This window comes from Uloborus diversus, chromosome 5 (assembly GCF_026930045.1).
Source record: "Uloborus diversus isolate 005 chromosome 5, Udiv.v.3.1, whole genome shotgun sequence".
In the NCBI taxonomy this organism is placed as follows: Eukaryota; Metazoa; Arthropoda; class Arachnida; order Araneae; family Uloboridae; genus Uloborus; species Uloborus diversus.
The window spans coordinates 52,768,939-52,792,829 of record NC_072735.1 but is presented as its reverse complement, the minus strand read 5'-3'; the positions used below and the strand labels follow the sequence as shown (position 1 = coordinate 52,792,829).

Here is a 23,891-nt window from a genome sequence, read left to right as displayed (position 1 = left end):
ACTAATGTAAAACTTCACTCGGTCACGATAAGATGTAGTCTATATAAAATATATATTCAAAAACTTTTTAAGTGTTAACTTTTGTAATGCACATAATTTTATTTTGCTCATATGGAAAAGATCAAGTTTTGTTAAAACCATCCGATAATTTACATTACTGTACATTTGTATCTTACTGCAATTCTTAAATAAACGATCCAATGCCCTTCATCACAGCAAAGCACATGAAAAAAAAAATATTTTGACAAAAAATCAGAAAAACCTCAAACTATCTTATATAACTTACTTACATCGCAAGATCTTACCGTTAAAGTTTTAATTTTTCATCTCTTATAAAATTGTTCTGCTCCTACAACCCCAGTTATTTCAACAAAAACCACATTCTGATACAATAAAATTCCTCTCCAAAGTAAACATAGACGACGCTTTCAATATCTACTACTGTTAAAAGGCATGGTACTGCATCAAGTCCGAACTAAGCCAGGAAGCAATAACATTTTGAAGATAACTCGGAGAAATATTTCATTAGTTGCAATGTCAAGTTCAAATTTTCCATACTGTTTGTTACTTGTTCCATCATTGCCTAGTGACTTTCGTGAAAATGCTGACAGATTGATACGCAAGTGAAACAAGGAAAACTTTCAATTGTTTGCAATAGTTTCGAAGCATTGCATAGTCAGTGCCTTGTTGAGACTACTTGATGGATTGTATGGCCATAATATTTTGACACATAATCCGCTCAGAGTAGCGATTTTGTTAGCGATCCAAAGTTAGTCACTTTTGACAAAATATTGTGGGTTGAACCTTAAGATGGAATTTAAATACGCAATCTGCCGAGGTTGTTGCTCTTTGTGCACATGTAGTGTGTTAGATGATGAAACTATACAGTGAAACCTGTGTATAACAATACTGTCTATAACGATAACCTCTATATAACAATATTTTTTTTTTGGCCCCAGCAAAATGTCAGCATGAATAATCAAACTTTCTATAACGATAACCTGTCTATTACGATATTTTTTTAGATCCAACAGCATCGTTGTAGACAGATTTTACTGTAATGCATAAAAAATATCTAGACAAACTTAAGCTAAAACATCAATAACCAATAACATATATAAGGTCCCATTTGCAAAAACATTGCATTAGAAACAACTCTTTTGAGGTTTTAAATCGCTGCTCGTTATATAGTCAATCGCACGGTAGTTGGCGTCTTCTGGTGAGTTTACTTCAAAATCAATTGACAGCAAAAATCAGTTTGAAAAATCAAACATTGTCGAATCAAGTTTACTTCGTAAAGCGTCGTTTCCTGTTGACCTTTTTTGCAACTGGCTTGTATATAAAATGACTGGTGTTTGCAGTTTACCAAGTGAGAACAATAGTAAGGGGGATAATAATTGCTTGACTGTTAGTTCGTTTATTACCATTTAAATACGTGAATTTTTTCTAAGTATGCAAAACGAATATACGGCTACTGAACGGTTTCATGCAAAAATTCATAGAGATCAAATAATTTATATTTATGTTTAATAAACTACGCTATGTTACTTCTTTTGGCTGTTTATAAATGATTACATTTATTTTAGTTGCTTGAGCATATAAAAAAAACTAAAGCTTCAAAAGCGTTTCAATTAAAAGAAGCTTTAGTTCGTATAAAAAAGACATCCGCGAACTTTTAAATTTCTTTACGCAAAATTTTTTATCTAGAATCATTTTTCGCCATGAAAAAATAGTTCACTGTCAAATATTGAAATGGAAATATTCTTGGATGTAATCTACCCCCTACCAAAAGAAGAAAAAAAAAACGGGAGAAAAAGCAAGAAAGTGATATTGCGGCTTATTGAAATAAATAGCGAACGGGAGTGTGAAAAACTGAACATCAGACTTAAGTTTGAAATGTTCTATCAAGCAGCGTCTTAAGGCTAATCCAGATTGTTTTCCTTGTCGTTTTTTTTTTTCCAGTGACAAACCATCAATTATTTGTATCATGAAATCAACATCCTGTGAAGTGTATGAAAATAATGTCAATACTTCACTCCTTGAGTTTGTTTCAGTCAGGTGGGATTATACTTTCACCAACCTAATCTAAAGGTTAGACTCTTATTGCGTACTATTCGTTGTTTAATTCATGAAGATAAGCCACCACTGCCAATCCTTAAAGAGTTCAACGACACCATGAGTTTGGTTATAATCCACTCTCCTTGTTCAACTCTCTTAAAATGTGTAAGACGTTAGGAATCAATAAGATATTAATATTTCTGTCCTCAAATAGGGTGGAGCGATTACTACTAATTACATACTAATTACAGGGTGGAGTTGACAGTATGTCAAATTATAAAAACAATAAACGTTGGAAGTCATCAGTCATAGTTAAAAATTTGGCAGAAATAACATTTCTGACGTTACATCATCCTAATTATTAGTTTGCCTCTTTTGAATATTTTACGTATATAGGTAAAAACACCTGTAAAACCAAATGTACTCCGATCCAAGGTCATTGGGGGGGGGGGGCTGTGACCTCCCAAAAAGTCCTTATTCGGCAAATTTTGTCCCATGATTCGGAAAATGTGGACACAGTATTACTATATTGCAGCAGAGAGTAAGTTGCCGCCCTTAAGACATGGGCTAAAGCAGAACTGCATGCAATATACAGACAGCCCGGTTACCACATCCAGAGACTGCAGTTTCATCCTTGTTATGAACTTATCAATGAATAACCGAGTTGGAGGTAGGCTGTCGGTATATTGCATGTAGTTCTGCCTTAGCCCTGACTTAAGAGTGTAACTTACTGCTATATGCCCAAGCTCTGCCTTCAATTGGTGAGTTGTGCTGCACCATGGCTGCGGACTTCTGCTGGTGAACTAAATTTACTTTAGCTACCAGTTTGTAGGTATACTTTGCTACAATAATAGAAGTAAGCAAAATCAAAAAAAAAAAAAGATTCTCTTCAGATTATTTTTTTATTAATATATATATATATATATATATATATATATATATATATATATATATATATATATATATATATATATATATATATATATATATATATCAAAACTATCTGATTTTCAGCATAAAATACGTTAATGGCCCCAAAAAAGGTCGATACATTGAAATCCTTTTAGGACGAATACCAAAACAATGAAACATCTGTTTCACTGAAATAAATTTTCAGTTCCAAAACAATTTCTACTACATTATTTAAATTCCATTACAACGAAGTTCCCGTTACAAAAAAGCAAATTTGGAGATCCCTTGAAGTTTGTTGTAACGGGATTTCACTGTATTTATTTAAATATCATGCCATTATTTATTTTTTTTTGGGGGGGGGATGTTGTTGACAAAAATTTAGCAAGTGCTTTAATAATCAAGACAAGTCATTTGTTTATAGATGGAAAAAAAATCAGAAATACATACTCAAAATATTTTTATGATCTTTAAGCATTATTTCTATACTAGAAAGTCACCCGTCAAGGTATGACGGGTGTAAATTGCTTCGCTTCTTCTGCATTTTAACGAAGCAATTGCCTGTTTGGTGATATTTCGATAGCTGAAATTGTAACCCTATTTATATTGAATTAACCCTAACTCCAGTAGATAACGTTCATAGTTGACCGCTTTTTCGTTTCTTCATTCCCCTGAAATGACACAGTCTTACCAGTAAAACAGTTAAGCTACCGGATCGAGTCCAGCCTTGTCACAATAAAGCATTTCCCTGCATGTTAAACATTACCAAAACAAATGATCAAATTATCATTCCGTGGCGCGAGTTTCATTGTTGAAACACGCGGGTTACTCGATCATCGGCTATTATTTCTATGAGGATTCTGACGTATTCTGCTGGCACTGTCTTTACTCAAGAAAATGCTCGAGTATTTTCTATTCAGGCTACAGGAAAATAATATTCAATTTAAAACTATAGCTTAATTTTTAGAATATAAAATACAGAAGTAATGGTTTTTGAAAATAATGTAAAACACATAATTGATTCACGGTTTAAAACTTGTGCTATTAGATTGTTAAAATGTTAACTCGTAAAGTAGGCTTAAAAGAAAATATGTAATTTGATAGTAACCATTTTATGCCTAGCAAACAATTAACATTTGAAATCCTTTTAGGCTAAAGATATGGTGGACCCTACAGTGGACCTCACCGTAAAGATTTTGACCAAAAAGGTAAATGCACATAATTTTCATGAATTTTTATACTGAATGTATCTAGTAGTAATTAAGTGCTATTGTAAATATTTCAGCTGTTTAAACGCTAGTTAATGACCTGATTACCTCATAATATTTGTTCAAAAGTAAAATAATTTACACTTTCAGAAGTAAAATAAATAGCGGAAAGAAAGTTATCATGCACAAAAAAAGAAAGAAAAAATTAGGAACACAATACACTTTTGGATAATATTTAACTTCTTTCTTGAGATCATTCTAATGAGATTCCTAATGCAGTGCACCGTTTAAAAACATTAGACACCTTTCTTCTAACATAATGGGTCAACCTTTCTAGTATACGCCCAAAATGTCGCGGCCAAAATGTCGCGGGACAAAATGTCGCGGCCAAAATGTCGCCGGTCCAAAATGTCGCCGTCCCAAAATGTCGCCGGTCCAAAATGTCGCCGGTCCAAAATGTCGCCGTCCCAAAATGTCGCCGGTCCAAAATGTCGCCGGTCCAAAATGTCGCCGTCCCAAAATGTCGCCGGTCCAAAATGTCGCCGTCCCAAAATGTCGCCGTCCCAAAATGTCGCCGGCCTAAAATGTCGCCAGTTCAAAATGTCGCCGTCCCAAAATGTCGCTGGTCCAAAATGTCGCCGGCCTAAAATGTCGCCGGTTCAAAATGTTGCCCGTCCACAATTCGCCGGCCCAAAATGTCGCCGGTCCAAAATGTCGCCGGCCCAAAATTTCGCCAGTCCAAAATGTCGCCGGCCCAAAATTTCGCCGGCCCAAAATGTCGCTGGACCGAAATGTCGCCGGCCCAAAATGTCGCCGGCCCAAAATGTCGCCGGTCCAAAATGTCGCCGGTCCAAAATTTCACCAGTCCAAAATGTCGCCGGCCCAAAATTTCGCCAGTCCAAAATGTCGCCGGTCCAAAATGTCGCCGGCCCAAAATTTCGCCAGTCCAAAATGTCGCCAGTCCAAAATGTCGCCGGCCCAAAATGTCGCCGAGCCGAAATGTCGCCGGCCCAAAATGTCGCCGGCCCAAAATGTCACCAGTCCAAAATATCGCCGGCCCAAAATTTCGCCAGTCCAAAATGTAGCCGGTCCAAAATTTCGTCGGCCCAAAATTCGCTAGTTCAATTGGTAAGAAAAATTTAAATGGACGTCGATGCTTTTCAGCATAAAAGTTGCGAAAGAATATTAATTGCCTTTCAAAGTAAGTTCCTTCAAAAATTCCAAACGTTTTCTCCTGTCTTAATTCGTAAACATCAGATTAATTCCAGAAAATTAATAGTTTTCAGAATAACATACGTTTTTCTGCATGTTTTCTACGTTTTTCTACATGTACAAAGGTAAACATGCGAAAGGCTGCTGCATCGGAATTCTCTTTCTCGTTTAATCTGATTAATAATATTTAAGATGTAACGCAAAGGATCAAGACGTAACGCAAGGATTCAGACAAAAAATTGGTATAAAGAATAGTGAGGCGCAATGTGAATATGACAAGAGAATAGGCGGTTTGTATTTTTTGGCGTAATGAAGTAAAAACAAATAACTCCTTCACTCTAGCATATTATTACGGTAGCGACAGGTCAGTCATTTAGGGGATCAGGCGGAATGATCCCCGACTTTGAATTTTTTTTTTATATACAAGTGGAAGTGGTTTTTATAGCAATCCTATGAAATTTGCATTGGTTATACGCCCGTTATCCTCCCTCTCCTCTTTCACTGGAAAAATTCGAAATCACGGGCCAGGGTGGAAATAAAGCAGAAAAGTATCTTAATGAAATTTAATTTTCTCATAGATTTTTTAACATCACCCTAAGAACTGTAAAAAAAAACCTGTACGTTTTCAGTGAGATATACGTTGGTTAAAGTAAGATCAAAACTGTTCTGAGACTTTTTCTGGAAATGAAACTGAAGAAGTTTAACAAGACTGCTCGAGACCTTCCTCTGAGAGGACATTTGTATGTCCTTTGCGATCGGGATTTGGGGACAGCAAAACAAATGTTTAACAGAGATGACAGATTATTGTCGTGGGAACTCCCATGTCTTATGAGTAAAATTCTGAAATTACGTCGAAATGTTCACTGTGAAATATTTTGAAATCAATGAAACCCGCAACTGCTAAAACAGATGTCTTTCACTCAGATTTTTGAAAAACGACTCTACGCAATGACAAATATTTTCAATTCTCAACATTCATGAAATTTATATATTCGATAGAACATCAAGGGGGACAATTTCAGAACAGCTATTTTATTAGAGGTTTTCAAGAGGATACTTTCATGCTTGCGAAGTAGCGCTTGTCAGCTGAATCACATTTTCCAATTTTAAATAGAAAAGAAAAAATTTCATAATGTAGGGTGAAATTACTGATATCAATGAGATTATTCAGATCAATTTTAACCTAGACTTATTTTTAAAATGAGTTTCAAAAAGTAATAGTTCCAGCTCAATATAGCTTGGTAAGTCAGAAAGAAAAGAATATTGATAATAATAATAATAAACAAATAAGTTTTCCCTCTCAGAAAAAATTGCTGTTTTAATTAGTGAATTTTTACTACGCAAATTGTATAAGAATGCAAACTCAGTTTTTATTTAACACCCACGCTAGTTAAAGTGCTACAAAAATGAGAGGAATACACGGCTAATTTAGATTTTATTGATATCTTGCTCAACCTCTAATATTTAAATTCAGTATATTTTTCATTGTTTATTTGATTACACTGACTCACGTAAACGATTGCGAAACTCAACTTAGAAGGAAAATAAGGTTTGTTTTCGTTTGATTTCACTTGCATACTACATTTTTGTATGAATTCTCGCATTACTTCTTGAGATATAGCAGTCACATAAAACGATAAAAAATATTCGGTGATCCATCCTTTTGGGATGACTAAAGCCAAAAATAAATGAGCAACTCTTTAAGATGTACCTGTATCTCCCTTTAAGATATACCTGTAGACCAAATTTTGTCTTAACCCCTGTACAGTAGACCCTCGTTTTACGCGGGTGTAATGTTCCACGGAAATGCTGCGTAAATCAAAACCGCGTAAATTGAGACCTAATATTAGTGTCAAAATAGGGATTAGGTTCCGTAGATAAAAAATACTTCATTCTAGTGATGACTAATTGTATAATAAGTTTAATGTGTACTTATATCGATTTTTATGCATAATATGCATAAAGAAAACAAACTAATTTCGTGTTCTGTTTATGAAGAAGAGCTGGCTATGATAGTCTTTTGGTAGTCATTAAGAATTTTTCCTCTAATTCTTTGCGGAACATTAACGCATCCATGATCACTTGCGTCATTTCCTTGATAAAATCTTCCTTTACTAACAAATCAGAAAAAAAGGTCATTTCTATTGTCTACGAATGGTTCAAAATCTTCAATGTGAGCGTTTTTGGTTGTGTGTCACCGGAGTCGGTATCCTCGTTGGTTTTGACCTCCTTTGTCACTCCTAAAAGCTCTTCTTCCAGTGAGTTCTAAACTGTGTGAGTTTAATCACTTTACTTCTGATGGAAAAAGCTCTGGAACCAATCGCATAAAATGTCTCCAAGGCCCCAAGTTCGATTATTAGCACGCCAAAATGCGTTAGTTACGAGTAATCTGCAATCTATAGGAGCTTGGGTTTTGAAAGAGAGGAAAATGTTACCTGTTTGCATTGCCGCATCAGCGTAAAACCGCAACTCATCTGCTTAAATAAAATAAAGGTGTCAAATCTTCAACCGCGTATAATCGAAACCGCGTAAAATAAACCCGCTGAAAACGAGGGTCTACTGTATTACTTTTTGAGACATATCAGTCACAGATAATAAAAAAGAAAGGAAAGAAAACATTCGATTGCTCCACCCTCTGGTGTTATTGGCCCCAAAATCTGTCCCCCTGCTGCTTCCTAACATTTTATTTGATTCCGTTCATCATTTTTTGAGCAATGACAGTCACGCATATCGATGAAAACGTTCAGTTACTCCACTATCTTGAACGAATTGACGCAAAGAAACCACGCAGCCCTAAATCATATATGGGTACTTGCGGGTATCGTTCGAATTCTTACTACAGGTTTTGACGTAGAATGGCCCCAAAAAATCGGTCACATACAAACGCACACTATTCTTGAAGAAAAGTTTAAAATAATTTATCGAACGTCAGAACTGAACGCCGTCAGAACGTTTTACAGTTGGTAGATAGCGAGTCACAAGAAATAAGATAACGTAACGCTTGTATTCTATCTGCTTGCTGAAAAACAGCCGAGAGTTGCGAATCAAAACGGAATAATCTTTTTAGAATTTATCAAGAAACTCAGTTAGTCCAGTCACATTTTTAACGGAGACATTCATTAAAGGCAGTAATCATTTATTCTGCAAATTTGGTGTTAAACAGCATTTTTGTACATTTGCATTTTTCTTACCAACTGAATGAGCGAATTTTGGATCTACGACATTTTGGACAGGCGACATTTTGGCCCGGCGACATTTTGGATCGGCGACATTTTGGCCCGGCGACATTTTGAACAGGCGACATTTTGAACCGGCGACATTTTGGGCCGACGACATTTTGGACAGGCGACATTTTGGACAGGCGACATTTTGGACAGGCGACATTTTGGACCGGCGACATTTTGGACCGGCGACATTTTGGACCGGCGACATTTCGGCCCGGCGACATTTTGGGCCGGCGACATTTCGGCCCGGCGACATTTTGGCCTGGCGACATTTTGGACAAGCGACATTTTGGACCGGCGACATTTTGGCCGCGACATTTTGTCCCGCGACATTTCGGTGGCGACATTTTGACCCCAAACCATTCTTTCTACATCAGACTTTTTTTTTTAAAGTAAAGCATTCTTTTTGACTCTTTTGAAATCAGTTATAAATTAAAGCACCTTTTTTCTGCCTTCATGAAACAATGAATCATATCTGAAATTGAGACAAACTTTTAACAAATGCATGCAATCGTTCTTTCTACTTGAGGCATTATTTATTAAAGCATCGTAACCTTCTTCCTATCTAAGGCAAATCGTAATTTTTCTAATCTGATAAAGTTCAGTCATGAGGAATAACTTCCAGAATTACAATACCACTTATAGTAACCGTGCTGATCGAGAAGCTATAAATAAATACAGTGGTACGCAATTGTTAACCTTAAAATTACTCACGTTCACACTGGGAAATATCTCTGGCTCTTAGAAAAAATTATATTCTTTTGGACTTTGAAAAATTAGATTGATAAATATGAGTAGAAAATTAAGCACTTTATTAGAGTTACTGAGATTAATTTAAGAGGGTTCACGCATCATAATTTTTAAGTAAAAATATGATATTCAAGGCACGTTCAAAATATAGATGGCAAAATATTATGATAACATTGGATAGAGTTTCAAGATACCTTGGCATAATATTTACGACTCTAGCTTTAACGAAAGTATTCAGTACTTTGAAATGTTTGAAAAATAAACGTGGTTGACAAGCTGCCATCTTGCATCTCATAAATAATTGCGTTCCTTAAAGTTAAAGTATGACGATTAATTTGACATTGTCATCCGTCTAGGATGGGGTATTTTTGCAAGTCTAACCATTCATTCGAATTCTGCACTGTACGATTAAGTAGAAAGAGTTTTGGGAACTGTGTACCTCATTTATCAAAAGGATTGACTCTACTTTTTAAAAATTTTCTTCTTGGGAACTCCAAAAGAGCTAATGGACGAGCAGTAGGGAAATGTGGGGAAAAGTGGAATGCATAAAGTAAGCAGTTTTCAAAATAAATAACCTGGAAATTTGTTTTGAAAATTGCAATAAGTAAAAAAGAATAAGGTGTTCTATGATTACACTTACTTTGAAACATTATTTTGCCTTTTTGGCAGTAAATTCGTGCCTTAAAAAATAGTGGGAAATGCTCACTTTCGCCCATGTAAAGGAGAAAGTGATCTTTTTTTTTTAAATAAAATAGTGTTTATTTAATTGTTTAGAATATTTTTCCACAAATGAATGAATGAATAAATAAACTAATGAATGAATAAAAAAGCGGTAATGAATAAGAAAATAAATAAATCAATGAATGAATAAGGGAATGAACAAACGAAGGAATGTAAATGAATGAGTACGTAAATGATTTAAGAAACTCATGAAAATAAATGAACTAGTTCAAATGGCTCTATTCACTTTGCCCCGCGTGCACTTGACAAATAACATTAAATGTTTAAAATCGAAAAATGCCTAATATTAACTTCATAAGTACTGCACTAGATATCAGTAGATCTAGATTTAAAAGATTAATTGCAACAGCTTTATCATTTTATAATAAGAGAAATTATTTTTGCTTTCTACAATATATCAAAATATGTATTACATTGAAAAAAGATTTATATTATTATATACCTCGATCTTTAGAGCTATATGTATTTTTGACTAGAATCAGCTGAATGTTTAAGAATATAGTTTAAATATTACTACATAAGTTGCACTTCAAACTGAAAATATTGCACTATTTCACTTTGACCAGCTATTGATTTCTCTTGCAACGCTAGTGTCCAATTAGTTCCATGGACAGCTCCATCTTTTCATCTTTTTTCTTTTCTTTTTGTTTAAAGGTAAAAGGTGTTAATCGATTAGGTAAGTGAGGCATTAAACTATCAGTCGTGAGTTATCAACCCTACTTCTAAAAAAAGTTAATGGTGGGATTAATGCGTCGACTATCCCACAATCAATCTATCGAAATCTCCGTCTTTTTCTTCTGTTTTAACTTCATCGAATAAATTCTACATACTTATCCCTCTAAAAAAAAATAACTGAATGGTAGGAGTAATGCGTCGATCAATTTAAAAATTCAACTCCGCCATTTTTCTCGTTTTTAATTTTATTGAATAATTTCTGCAATAGTAACTGTACAAACTTGATTTCTAGTATAAATCTATCGGAAATTCAGCTCTATTTTTTGATCTAATAATTATGATTTTTTCGAATTCCATCAAGATTTTTAAGGATCTTTAAGGAAGTAAAACTACATCCATTTGACACAAAAAATTGCGCCACATCTACAACGCTACTGTTCTTAGAAAGGTAAACTTTCCATAATATATCTTTTAACCATCTAACCATCTAATAATATGCAATGACTCAAAAACAAATTGCGAAATTTTGGTCTATTGTTACATTCAAGTTTTAAGAAAATATAGATCTGACTTTGTTTTAACAAGTTCGGGATTTTCCCGTACACGTCATTTCGTTTCCAGCTGTTAGCAAAAATAATGCATCTTATCTCTCTCGAACTGGAAGGAAAATTGATAAGTAAAAATTTACACTTCCGTTTTACTTTTGCCAGAAAGTCAAACTCAAGCTGTAGAACAAATTTAAAGAAAATTTCTTCATTAGGTCTATATTTGTGTATCATCACTTATTTAAAAGAATAAAGTGTTTACATTTACGCCATTTTTTTACAAAATAAACCCAGGGCTGACCATCACTACCTACAAGAAGGCCTCTTCAGTGGTTACCTTAAATGAGCAATGACGTACTAGAAACCGGCTGACTCAAAAATCCTTATTTGGCTGTTTAGCGCTCTCAGCACTAGCCAACGCGAGTGCCAATTTCAAATTAAGTTTCGAATTCTAAGCCATCTTTTTTCACTAATGCATGGACAGTTGAGTTCACTCTGAATTTAGTTAAACTCCTTTTTATAGTAAAAATTAATTATGCAAACATAAAATCATTTTTGCACTATTACACTGTAATGAAGAATAAAAAAGAAATGAAAATCTTAGAACTTCAATAATTTATAATGGATATAATTTACAACATAAAAACAGGTAAGAAATTTTGTTTTCTTTTTCAAGCCATCTCTCTCAATGGCTCGTTCTATCTCGCAAATTGCATTTTTGCAATGAAAGAAATATTTATAAAAGAAATTCTGATCACTAAATCTTTTGTCATCTTTTCAATAATTTTAATAAAATGCAACTACTAGTTTCACGAAAATTTGTAAGAATAAAGCTAAAAATTTGTTTTAATTGATTGGGAGAGATGAAACTTATGTCACCAAGGAACGTAAACAGGAAGAAAATATTTCCCTCACAACTGACGTTTTTTTTTTTTTTTTCAATGTTGCATTCTGTTTCGCAAAATATTCATTACTTTGTGTTGCAGATAGTGACGCATGATTTACATAATATATATGCATATTTTCATATTTATGCAGAACGCATTTCATATTCAATGATACATCTTTTTAGAATACTTTATTGTGATATCGATTGCGTTACTAAGTACGTGAATGTTTCTAAGATAGTGGATGGGAAAATTTAAAGTATCGTTCTTGTCTAAATATGAGTCTATGATATTGTTAAAATTTAAATTTTTCATTTATGTTTACTTCGTTATGATATTGATAATTAAGACATTATTTTTTGAACCTAATAATAGTCTTTAAAATTCATGTGGATATGATACACTGTATTGAAAATTTTTGTTACTGTAATCTTGTTATTCCTTGCGTTCTTTCTTATTATTTGCTCAATTTAAAGAAAAAAAGAGCGTTAACTTGGAAAATAAACTTTTGATTTCTCCATTGATCAATATTAATATGTTTGGTGAACTACTGTTCTCAAAATAATAGCTTTAGTATGTTAAGAAACATAAATTAAAGCGATTTTAATCGGGAAATTTCCTCTGCGTCAGCCTTTTCGGTCACGTGACGAAACCAGTGATTGGGGCTTTCTATGTAGGAGGTGGTGAGCTGACTCGACTTTGAGCTTGAGCTATTCTTCACGAGTTAAAAAATATATATATATATTAACTGAAATACGTAAAACTGATCTCTTCGGAAAAAGTACTTATTTTTTCGTTCTCGCACTAGAAAGAAAATTGATTTCAGCCATGCGGGAAAATTTCTTTGAAAGTATATTTTCTAGATGTCTATATGAAGGACATGTACTAAACCTTGATAGATTTTCGTAACTTGCTTATATGGGAGATTTTCATCGACTCAAGCGATGGCATAACTGCTAGCTTATTACACTTTTAAAACCTCAGTGATAATATTACGTATTTAAATTGTAGACAAATACGATACTTTGAAAAATGAGTAAAAAGACATTTATAATAAATAAATTAAACCCAGCAATTGAAAAGCTAAGCTATATCGGTTGGAGTTTTTAAAAGTGAACACATTCTAAAGAGCAATGTGGTTCTGAAACTTTTTTAGTTATCTTTTCAAGCAACTTTAGTCAATGAACAAAGTAGACAAGAGAAATGTGATTCATCTGAGTCGGACATTTAGAATATAGATCGCGATTAGTATACATTTTAGAAAAAAATATGTTTTTTTGCTTAAATGTGAAAATCAAAACTGGGGAAATTGTTTAGTCATCATTGGCCAGAAGCAGTGATGCTGCCATCGATTCTTCCAAGGGTATACTTACAGCAATCAATTATGCAAAATCAGGGGCTTGCACATAAATTTTGGGGCCCGTCACAAGTGACTTTTCAGTGTCCCCCTCCATATTGTTTATCCCTATATTTCACGCCTAGTTTTAAAAATAGTGGGCCCCCTTCAGGCTCGGGCCGACCAGGTGTCCCTTCTCTCACCCCCCCCCCCTCGTGCACAATATGTGCATGCGATCATATAAACGCTATATATCTTTAAAAAAAATGTTTGAGAGTATACGGCGTACATGGAGTATAACCCTATGGGGACACCCTTGGCCAGTAGTAAGAATTTCACTAAAAGCTACTTTTTTGTAAGAGTGCCCACTTTTTTCTCTCAAATTGCTAAGTGATTCAAAAAATTTTAAGGTCTTAAAGTTAATTATAAATACATTTGTTTATATAATTCATATACAGTGAAATCCCGTTACAACAAACTTCAAGGGATCACAAATTCTGTTTGCTGTAACGGAAATTTCATTTTCATGAAAGCCAGGTGATAGCAATCAAAATGATACTGATCATTTATTTCGTTGAAACGGATATTTCGTAGTTTTGATATTAGCTCTAATGAGATTTTACTGTATTTTTCATAAATAAGCTCATAAAGTCTGCATTTTGATTGTGACGGAAACGATTTTATCAATGACTTAATGCCTTTTCTACACTTTAAAGTCATTTTTTTTATTTTTTGAGGTACCGATCTGATGAGTTTTAATTGCCTTTGTTTTTTATTTAGTTTCCATTGTGGCCGGTGGCTACCGCTAGTTTTGTCCTTTAATTAAACGCGTTGTTTTTCTGAAAGTATGACCCCTTTCTTTTAAAAATGACATTTTGCATCAGAGCAAGAAATATTTTCGTCTTATGTTCACAAACCCTCTCGTACGATTCTAAGAATATGAAAGCAAAAAATTCGTTTGTTTACATTAATTAAGATATCTGTAAATGTTAGTCGATAATTTTACACAAATAGCAATTCTTTGTCTTGTTTTCAAAGACAACTCATTAAAAATGAATTTTTCTGTTAAGTTTAATTAATGAAAGCTACGTGTTTGAATCATTCAATATTTTGTCTTCGGAAAAATAATAATAGCACTAATTTTATTCCATTACTTTTAAAATATGGTACTGAGTGAAGCAGTTTTAAAACTAAGGAGTTTTCCCATGGAAAATGCTAATGAATATTTTTGTAAGTCAGGTACGCACAGCAAATGTTAAATGTTAAGTACATAATAGTAGGGTAGACCAGAGAACGTTTAAGGGGATTTTTTTCAATTTAGATATTATGAAGCACTTAATGGAGTCAGAATTGGTATATCCATTTGTTGCTCAGTTTGAGTTTTTAACAGTCAAAAAAAATAAAAAATAATAATAATAGTAATGATATTTTTGAATCCAAGTCGGTTGCGTAAACTTGCCCCGGACACAGGGCACGTTTACGCATATTTATTTTGACACCTAACGTGGTTCTGTTAGTCTTTTGAACGTAATGCCTCACCATCGTTAAAATAAAACAAATTTATTACAGACTGAATAGTGTATAAAGTAAACGCTGAATAGGAATGAGGACAGCACTATATGATTGTAACCTATAAGATACGAATCTGTAACTCAATTAAAAAATAAATGGTAATTTTCAAAACTAAATAGCCTAAAAATATCAGAAAGGTTTGAGACAGTTCGGAGCGAAAAAGCGTCAGGGCACGTTTCGAAGTAAGACACCATAAGAACGTGCGTAAAGGTGCTCCGACGTCAACGCGTAAACTTGCCCGTCGCAAAGTTTGGATTTATTTTTAACATTAAAAAAAAAAACATTTCAATTCATACAAGTACAATTCTCAAAAAAGGATAAAATTCTGCTATTTTTTATATATTTGTTCTTTTTTAACTAAGTATTATTTATTCACAATAAGCTTCAAAACGTTCAACACAAAACTTACTCAACTTGGTAGAAAACAGATTATTATTTCTGCATGCTAGACCGAAGCTCGACTGATGCTCAAAACCTTGTGAGAATATGTGCTAGAGAACAGCATCAAACTGTTATGACAGTTGGCTCTCCAGTTATAATTCGTTTTGAAAAAAGGGCTCTGCAAAAACGTGCCCCATGTGTAAACGTGCCCCGGTCTACCCTACATTATATATAGTGAGCAAGAAAGCACTTTAACTACTCACACCTCTAGTTTGTCGCGAATCGATTCAAAAAATAGTTTTGCAGAGATTCATTTCCCAAATATCGACAATTTTTACATGATTCAATGGATTTCTGGCTAAATATCGCAAATAGAATAATCATATAAATTAACTCAGATTTTGTTAAAATGGATATTTTGGCTGTCCATACGCTTTTAGGCACATATGCACGTGCGTGTGGGCCGAAAACACCACTCAACAATGCTTCGGGGGTGAGCAAAATGTAAATTTAGGCTGAAATTTGAAAAGTATTCACGATTACAATGCTTCCTTGACTATGTAAAAGGGAAGAAAAAACATCTCCCTCTCTCGGGTGGGTTTGAATCACCAACCTTTCAGTTTACAGCCGAACGCGCTAGCCGATTGCTCCACAGCGGCTTCGCGCATGAGCATTGAAGATAACAGGTAGAGCGCATTTTTCACTCCCACCACCAAAGTGCAATAAGAAGAATATTTTCAAAAATAACTGCTATTTTTTCAAATGGGTTTAGTCAAAAACTAGTTGAATTAATTACTTTTTTTTTAAATTTATAATGCTCATCAAACTTTGAAAATGATCATTTTACTTTGCATAAAGGTGTCATTCATGTTCAGTTCATCCTTAACTTAGAGTTGAAGCAATGGATCCTAAAAAAGTAAGTTATAGTAGGGGAAAACCTACAAACTGGCAGCATTGTGAAGGGTACGCAGAAGAATGCAAAACTCTAAAACATTAAAATCAGAATTGCAGTAAAAAAGTTAATTTGAACTTTAACATCTTGAATTCAAATTATGTTTTTCGCAATAAAGAGTGTGTGTGTGTGTATGTAGGCGTGTGTGTGTGAGGGGGTATATTTGTTTGTGTGTAGGAGTATATGTATGTGTGTAGGCATGTGTGTTTGTTTGTGTGTGTGGGTAGTTGTGTGTATATGTAGGTGTGTGTGTAGATGTCTGTATGTATGCGTGTGTGTATGTGCGTGTATGTGTTTGTGTGTAGGTGTATGTGTTTGTGTGTAGGTGTATGTGTGTGCACGTGTGTGTATGTATGTGTGTGTGTTTGTGTAGGTGTATGTGTAAGTCTAGGCAACCTGGAGACGGTTTTCGCTAGAGGAGCAGCATAGTGAGGCGGGGGAAAATACAATTTATAGGAATTCAAAACTGTCAAGTGAGAACAATAAGCAATCGTGATTGCTCAAAAACTATTGAAATGATAATGAATTGTTTGCAATGGAATTTCTTTTTATACTTTCGTCAATAATTTTATTGACAGGAATCGTCAATAGCGATGCGTTTTTTTTTTTTTTTTTTTTTTTTTTTTTTTTGTACAACTGCATGCCAAAATCTTCTCTATCTTGGCTATTATGCTATATTAATTACCGTCTTAGAATGAAATAAGCGAAGAGCATTAAACAAAATATGCATGCTAAAAAATGCCTTTAAGCTTTAGTATTAATATTTGCCAAACAGGTACAGTGTTGGTCCGATTAAGAAATTTTAAACTAAATTTCTCATCATTTTCCACTGATCCTATACATTAATATTCAAGTGTTTTTTCTTCTTTCTTTCGTTCTTTTTTTTATTATTATTTGTGGTTAAACCATAACTAGTAGTGCGAAATTCAATGGGAAAACTTATGCTTCCATCTTGAGAGAAGAAATAATGGTAAAAAATAATATCTTTCAGAGAAATTTTATCAATTTTTAAAAATGTAAATATGTGATCCGTAGAACAATGTTTCGTGTTGATTTCTGAACTGCTCAATTTTTAATCGTTAAATGCTTCTTACGTTAGGATTTTCTCACGTCCTAGTTGACAGAAAGAAATTTTTAATTACTCAGATTTTTAATTACACAGATAACTTCCTAAAACTTCATACGCCCGTTAAGCACACAAAACTATGAAACATTGCAGTTTTAATTCATTATCGCTATTAGTTTGTGAGAAGTTCAGGCAATGCATCCGACAATACAAAATTCCGTAGGAATGCTCCGCATGGGTCAGTTAGTTTAAAATAAATATTACACGTATTTCTTGGAGCAGCACATAGTATGAGAATACGAGGGCACGTTAGACCGGTCTCAATAATTTTAATATTATTAATACCTTTTATTTTAATTTATAACCTACATAGTTCTACAAATCATATTACAAAATCACATGGTACAGTTATATTGAATAAATTTTATTTCAGAAACAAATTTTATTGCAATTTTGTTTAGCGCTGAATAATTTTCGTAAGTCTGAAACTATACATATATTTTTTTTTATCTCTTATCATTAATAAAAAAATATGACAGCATTTTTTCTGAACCAGAACGCGTGGCACGTTGATATACTTTTAGAAAACCCACGAAAAAAACGAAAACTTTTAAAATGAATTAGACAAGCAAAATTCTAGTATCAACAACACTGAAGTTGAGGACCTAAGCTGAGCTGATCTTGAAAAAAAAATGTAGATGGCTCTAGCATAAAAAACACAAAAGTTAGAAATCGATCGTTTTAACGTTTTAACATGTTATGTTGATCTTTTTTTTTCCACGCTAAACACAGAAGAACATTAGTTAGTTACAATATTGGACAATATTTATCATTACAACTGTTATAGAAGTCGATTTCTTGATACGGACCAACGTACCCCATGATTGGGGCACATTTGCTTGTTTCACAGAGTTCGATTAGAAAATTAAAATAAAAAAGTTATAGAATTTAACTTTTTCAAAAAAAAAATCTGGGATTACGAGAAATATTTAGTGAAACTCATTGTAGAAAATTAAACTGCTTATTTATTTTTTTTTAAAGATAAAAAACGAAAAGTAGATAACCGGACCAACATGCCCCATCTCCCTCTGTTTAAATTTTCGACCTAAATTTAGAACTTCCTTTCTTTTTTACCTCAGGTAGATAATTAATTTTCAAATTGAAGAATACGACAGGAGAAGCGCACATAATTACTAAATTGGTTTTACTATCCTTACATGCAGTAGCCAGAAGTCTATTATTAGCGACAGTAAAGTTTTCAGTTATTAAATTCAACGAAATTGAGTCTTCAAAGAACGATTTATGCTGATTTTTTCTCTCATTTGCATTTGTATTGAAGCTGACGAGTCAGAAGAGCTAATTCCAAAAAAGATTTCGCACGGGATTAGAAACTGCAGTTGAACCATTAAATTAAAACGATTCGGTTGGAAATAATACAAGTCCTTGAAACAGTTTGCAATAAAGCATTGAATTAGAAGTAATACATGTGGGATAAGATTTTCAGTAGAAAGGTCGAATTAAAACAGCAGATTTGAAAAGAAAATTTAAGGGGAGTAGGTACCATAAAACCTTAAAAATAGTAATTTTTCAGTTTTTTAATATTCAAAGCATTCGAATCAAGAACTTGCAAGAAACACCAAATTCATGTTTCTATGTACATTAAAAGTTACTCAGTTTAAATGTTAATGGAGAAAGAATGTATTAAAATGTACGCTTAATTTTACTTTCAAACAGGATTTTCTCAAAACGTCGATTTTAAAAACTCATTTTCCTCTTTCTAGAGAAAACTACTTAACATATTACTTTAAATTTTCCACCATGTTTTACTTCTATGTTCGTAATTATATTAAAAGGAATTTTTTGCTTCATGACTCACACTTTTTCTTACACAGCTGTTTCTATGGCCCAAAACGGTCTTTTCTTTCATTTATAAGTAACTTATTGGTCGAAATGTAATAAATTAGGAAATAAACAGCCTTAAAATATCACTTCTGTAGACTTTAAGATATCTCTTGAAAGCACATTAAATTTCTATCATTATAACTTTTTGAGAAAAAGGAAAATAAAGTTTACCAATTCAAAATTACACGTATACAAGGTACCCAATACGGTCAAATAATACGGTCTAGTTGAGTGAAATATAGTGTTAATTTTGTAATGGAGTTATTGATTTAAAACGAACAAGGTTTTCTACAAGTGTTCAGAAGCCTTATAAAAATGGACAATGACTGCAAGAATAATTTGTTCAAAGTCAGTTGATCCACTAAACAACTTTCTGAACACTAAAGCTTATATTCAGTAAAGTACCGCCCATTCGCCAAGGCTAAAGCAAAAATACGTGAAATACACCGCCAGCTCAGTCCTTTCCAGCCGAGGACTGCAGTTTCGTGCTTATTAGCACTCATCAGCCCGGCATAGGAAAGTGACTGAGCTGGAGATGGAAAACCTCATAAGGAAGCCAAGAGTGCGAAACAAACTGGTAGCTAATATAGAATTAGCAGACCAGACGAGTGACCGAAGCAATAGTTCGGTTCAACTCGAAGATTGAACGCGAGTAATAAGCACGAAACTGCAGTCCTCGGCTGGAAATGACTGAGCTGGCGGTGTATTTCACTAAAGCTTATGTTTAAAATAAATTCTTCTTTCAAAAAAACATTTTAAACAGTTTATCATATTACATTTTACACATGCCAAGTGACTTAAGTAACAAAAGACAAAAATTTTGTATAATTTTTTTAATGGCTTCATTTTACTTCATTTGATTCTTTTATTGGATTTCATTATATTGTTTCTTTTTTAAAAAATATTTTTTTAATTAAAACATATGAACAATTTTCTGATTTTTAAAGAAATGATTTAATCATTCAAAATGTGAAACCTACAATTTTATATTAACAAAATCGATTTGCATGAAATGAGTGTCTAAATACTTTCTATCTCTACACTATTTTGATAAATTGTTCATTAGTTGAACAATAAATATCCTTCAAACGACCCCTGACATTTACAAGTTGGATTCCAAGGTATGAACTCCACCCGAAATTTAAATCTGTCCGCCCGAAGGTTTCGTTTGGCAAGAGTTTCTAAAAATGGTCGTACTATCCATTGATTGCTAAGGCCGAACTACGGCCGAGCCAATAGAAGGAAAGATGCCTGTTTCTAAAAATAGCTCCCGTTACCCACTTCTCTTCGCTCTATTCAATGCCTACAGAAATGGGATTAAACATCTTATCATTGCTCAGTTTGCCTTAAAGGAACCGACAGAGCAGAAATTCCAGGTGTAACGTTAATGATTTTTCGTTTTTTGCCCGTTAACTAGCATTTAACATGTTAGCTTACTGCTGTCTTGATAGTTTAAATAACTTGACTATGATTAAACAGTAAAAAGTCGAGATGAAAAACATGACACTGAGTTTTCTTCTAAAAAAAGAAATATACACAACATATCAAAAAAATGTTTTCTACTTATCAGTATTATTTTTTTCTTTTGTATTTTTTAGTGAACAATATAACATTATAGTATAAATATGTACGACAATCAGTGATAATGCTAGGTGCTGTTCTTTTAAAGAAATGCTGCTTGACATTTTTTAGTCGAGTAAAATTTATTTTAGAGGAAAGAAATATTGGAAAATTTGAAAAACCATAATAGTAATCAATTTCATAAAGAGTAACTTTCTAAAAATGAGTATTTTAACATTTAAAGCGCTTGACACTTTTCATTTTAAATAAGTTGTTTTAAAATTTAGAGACTTTACATTTTCCTCTCCAGCAGGTCTACCATATGAAGTAACTATTTTCAACCAATGCTACTTGTGATTTGGAAGGTTATTGAAAACGTTCTTTGTAAATTTCACCTTCCCAACTATTTTTAATACAGTTAAGGCGTTTCTTTTTACTCCATAAATTGTAAATTAAGTAAATGACAAGAGATAAGTTTTTCGTTCTTTTAACTTTTAGGGAGATCAAATTTCGATGATAGTTGCACCTTTGTGTGTACTTTAAATTGATTCAACGCATAATGAAACTCTTAGTACGATTTTTCGTTTAAAATGACATCAGATTACGTTTGAAAAATTTAGTGGGTAATATGAGACCAACGGGCCACAATTAATTATTGTTCGTGCAGAGTTTTTAAATTTTCGTTTCAAAATTTTCGTTTTTCTGGGGATAATATGTGTTGTACATAATTTAATTTTGAACAGTTTAGTACATTATTAAATACTATATACACAAATCACTTTTCGAGTTTTCAGAAAGACTCGTAAACTATCCCCGTAGAGATTTCTGTTAACAGCAACTGTTTAAACCTTTGTTTCTCAGAAGTCTATTTTTCATTTTGAGTGCTTGATGTCTCAATTTTTTTTCTTTTTTGAGTAATCACAAATTGCTTCTTGCTTTCATTTGACAGTTTTGATGTTCTATGATTTTATTTTCCCCCCGCCTCTCTGCAGCACGACCGTCGACCGGCCTCACGATGCTGCTCCTCTAGTGAAAACCGTCTCCAGGTTGCGTCCATATCCTACACACACATACAAACACCTACACACACCTACACACACTTACACACACATACACACACTTACACACACATACACACATACACACACTTACACACACATACACACACTTACACACACATACACACATACATACACAACTACACACACATAAACAGATACATACACAACTACACACACATACACACACACACCTACACACACACATACATACACAACTACACACACACTTGCTTACACACAACTACACACACGCACACACACACACACACCTACACACTCACCTACACACACACATACACACACATCCATACACACATACTTACACATACATACATACACACACATATATACACGCGCCTACATACACATACGCACACAAGACGCACGTGATTGCGAAAGAAGTAATTTGAATTCAAGATGTAAAAATTCAAATAATTATTTTTTTTTTAAACATATTTTGATAAAACTTCTGTTCTGTTTATTTTTTGTTGAAAGCGGGGAGAAAAAAAATCTCTGAAATGATGCCTTACTTATGAAGTTTGATAAAGTACTGAGGGGGTTATGGCGTTGTCACAAAAAACACCTTTGAGAAATAATCCTTATATATTATTTCTGTAGCCTGTTTTTAGTTTCTACGCCAGATTTTCCTCAATTCTTGATCGATTTCTTTGATTTACGCCTTATTTTAAAGCTTATGATGCTGGCTACTGACGAAAAATAGACCCACGGTCTAAAAATTGTTTTTTTCAGCTGAAAAACCTGTTTTAAAGAACCAGAATGAGGTTTTCGGTTAAACTTATAACTTTAATTTGCGCTATGATCGACAGAGCTGAATAGCTTGATCGGCAGAGCGTTCTCTTCTTAACCAGGAGAATGCGAGTTCGGGCCCACGTCCGGACAATCTGCAACAAAAAATTAGAGAAATATCGCGCATTACATGAACACTTAATTAAGTGAATAACAATTATGAAGGAATAGAATAAATGGGATGGAAATGCTCCTTGCTGATATGAGAACTTGAAGTGACTTTGTGCTAAATTACTCCGGAATTGTACGTTTTTTTCTTCTTTTTAAGCTTTGGCTCTGGTAAGAAAATTAAAGCATAACGTAAGCGAAAATATAAGTAACAGGTTTAAGATTTCAGACTACAATAGAATTGTTTTTTGTTCTGAAAAAAATAATAAATCGTACATTGAAATATATATTCTTCTAATGAGTTTTTGACTCTTTGTCCAAATAAAAAAATTAGTACCTCAATTTGAAGGGTAAAGTATATATATTTTCTTCTTTTTGCAAAAAAACAAATAGCTTATCACATTTTTACTACATTCAAAAAGCTACGCTTAAAAAAGAGCATAGTTCAATTTATTTTGTATTTTAACCGTGCTGTTAAATGATGAACACGCGTTGCCACCTAAGTCATAACGGTTCAAGCAGCCTGCGGTAACAAATTGTAAACATTTTCAAGAATAAAAAAATGTTTCTTCAATATCTTATCTTATATATTATTTCCTTCTCATTTTAAAACTTATCAGGCTAGCTAATGAAGAAAAATAGACTTACGGTCAAAAAATCAAGTTTTCGAAAGCGCCCCTTGCTGTTTCAAAACCTTGATGCTGCCTGTAGTTCTTATGCATTTTTTAAAAGCAAAGTTCTAATGCAGTTTTCCATTTTTTACGTCGCTTTCGGCAAAAAAAAAAAAAAAAAAAATAGCCTGTGTGTGTGTTAATATTTAAATAAAGCTTAAAAGCACTGGACTTAGTTGTTCGGTTAAATTGATAAGTTTTTTTCGGTAGAGCGTTCGGCTATAAACTATCTGAACTTCGGGCAAGTTTGGGCTGTCTGAAAGAAT

The 23,891-nt window shown here is 33.4% G+C and overlaps 1 protein-coding gene across 1 annotated transcript in view; it reads left to right on the top strand.

Moving 5' to 3' along the window:
• The window catches only part of LOC129222923 (uncharacterized), an 83,279-nt gene that overhangs the window by 3,639 nt on the left and 55,749 nt on the right, over positions 1-23,891 (top strand). Inside the window, exon 2 of the mRNA XM_054857484.1 lies at positions 4,119-4,175. Coding sequence (XP_054713459.1) covers positions 4,119-4,175 — 57 coding nt within the window. The remainder of the gene's footprint in view (positions 1-4,118; positions 4,176-23,891) is intronic.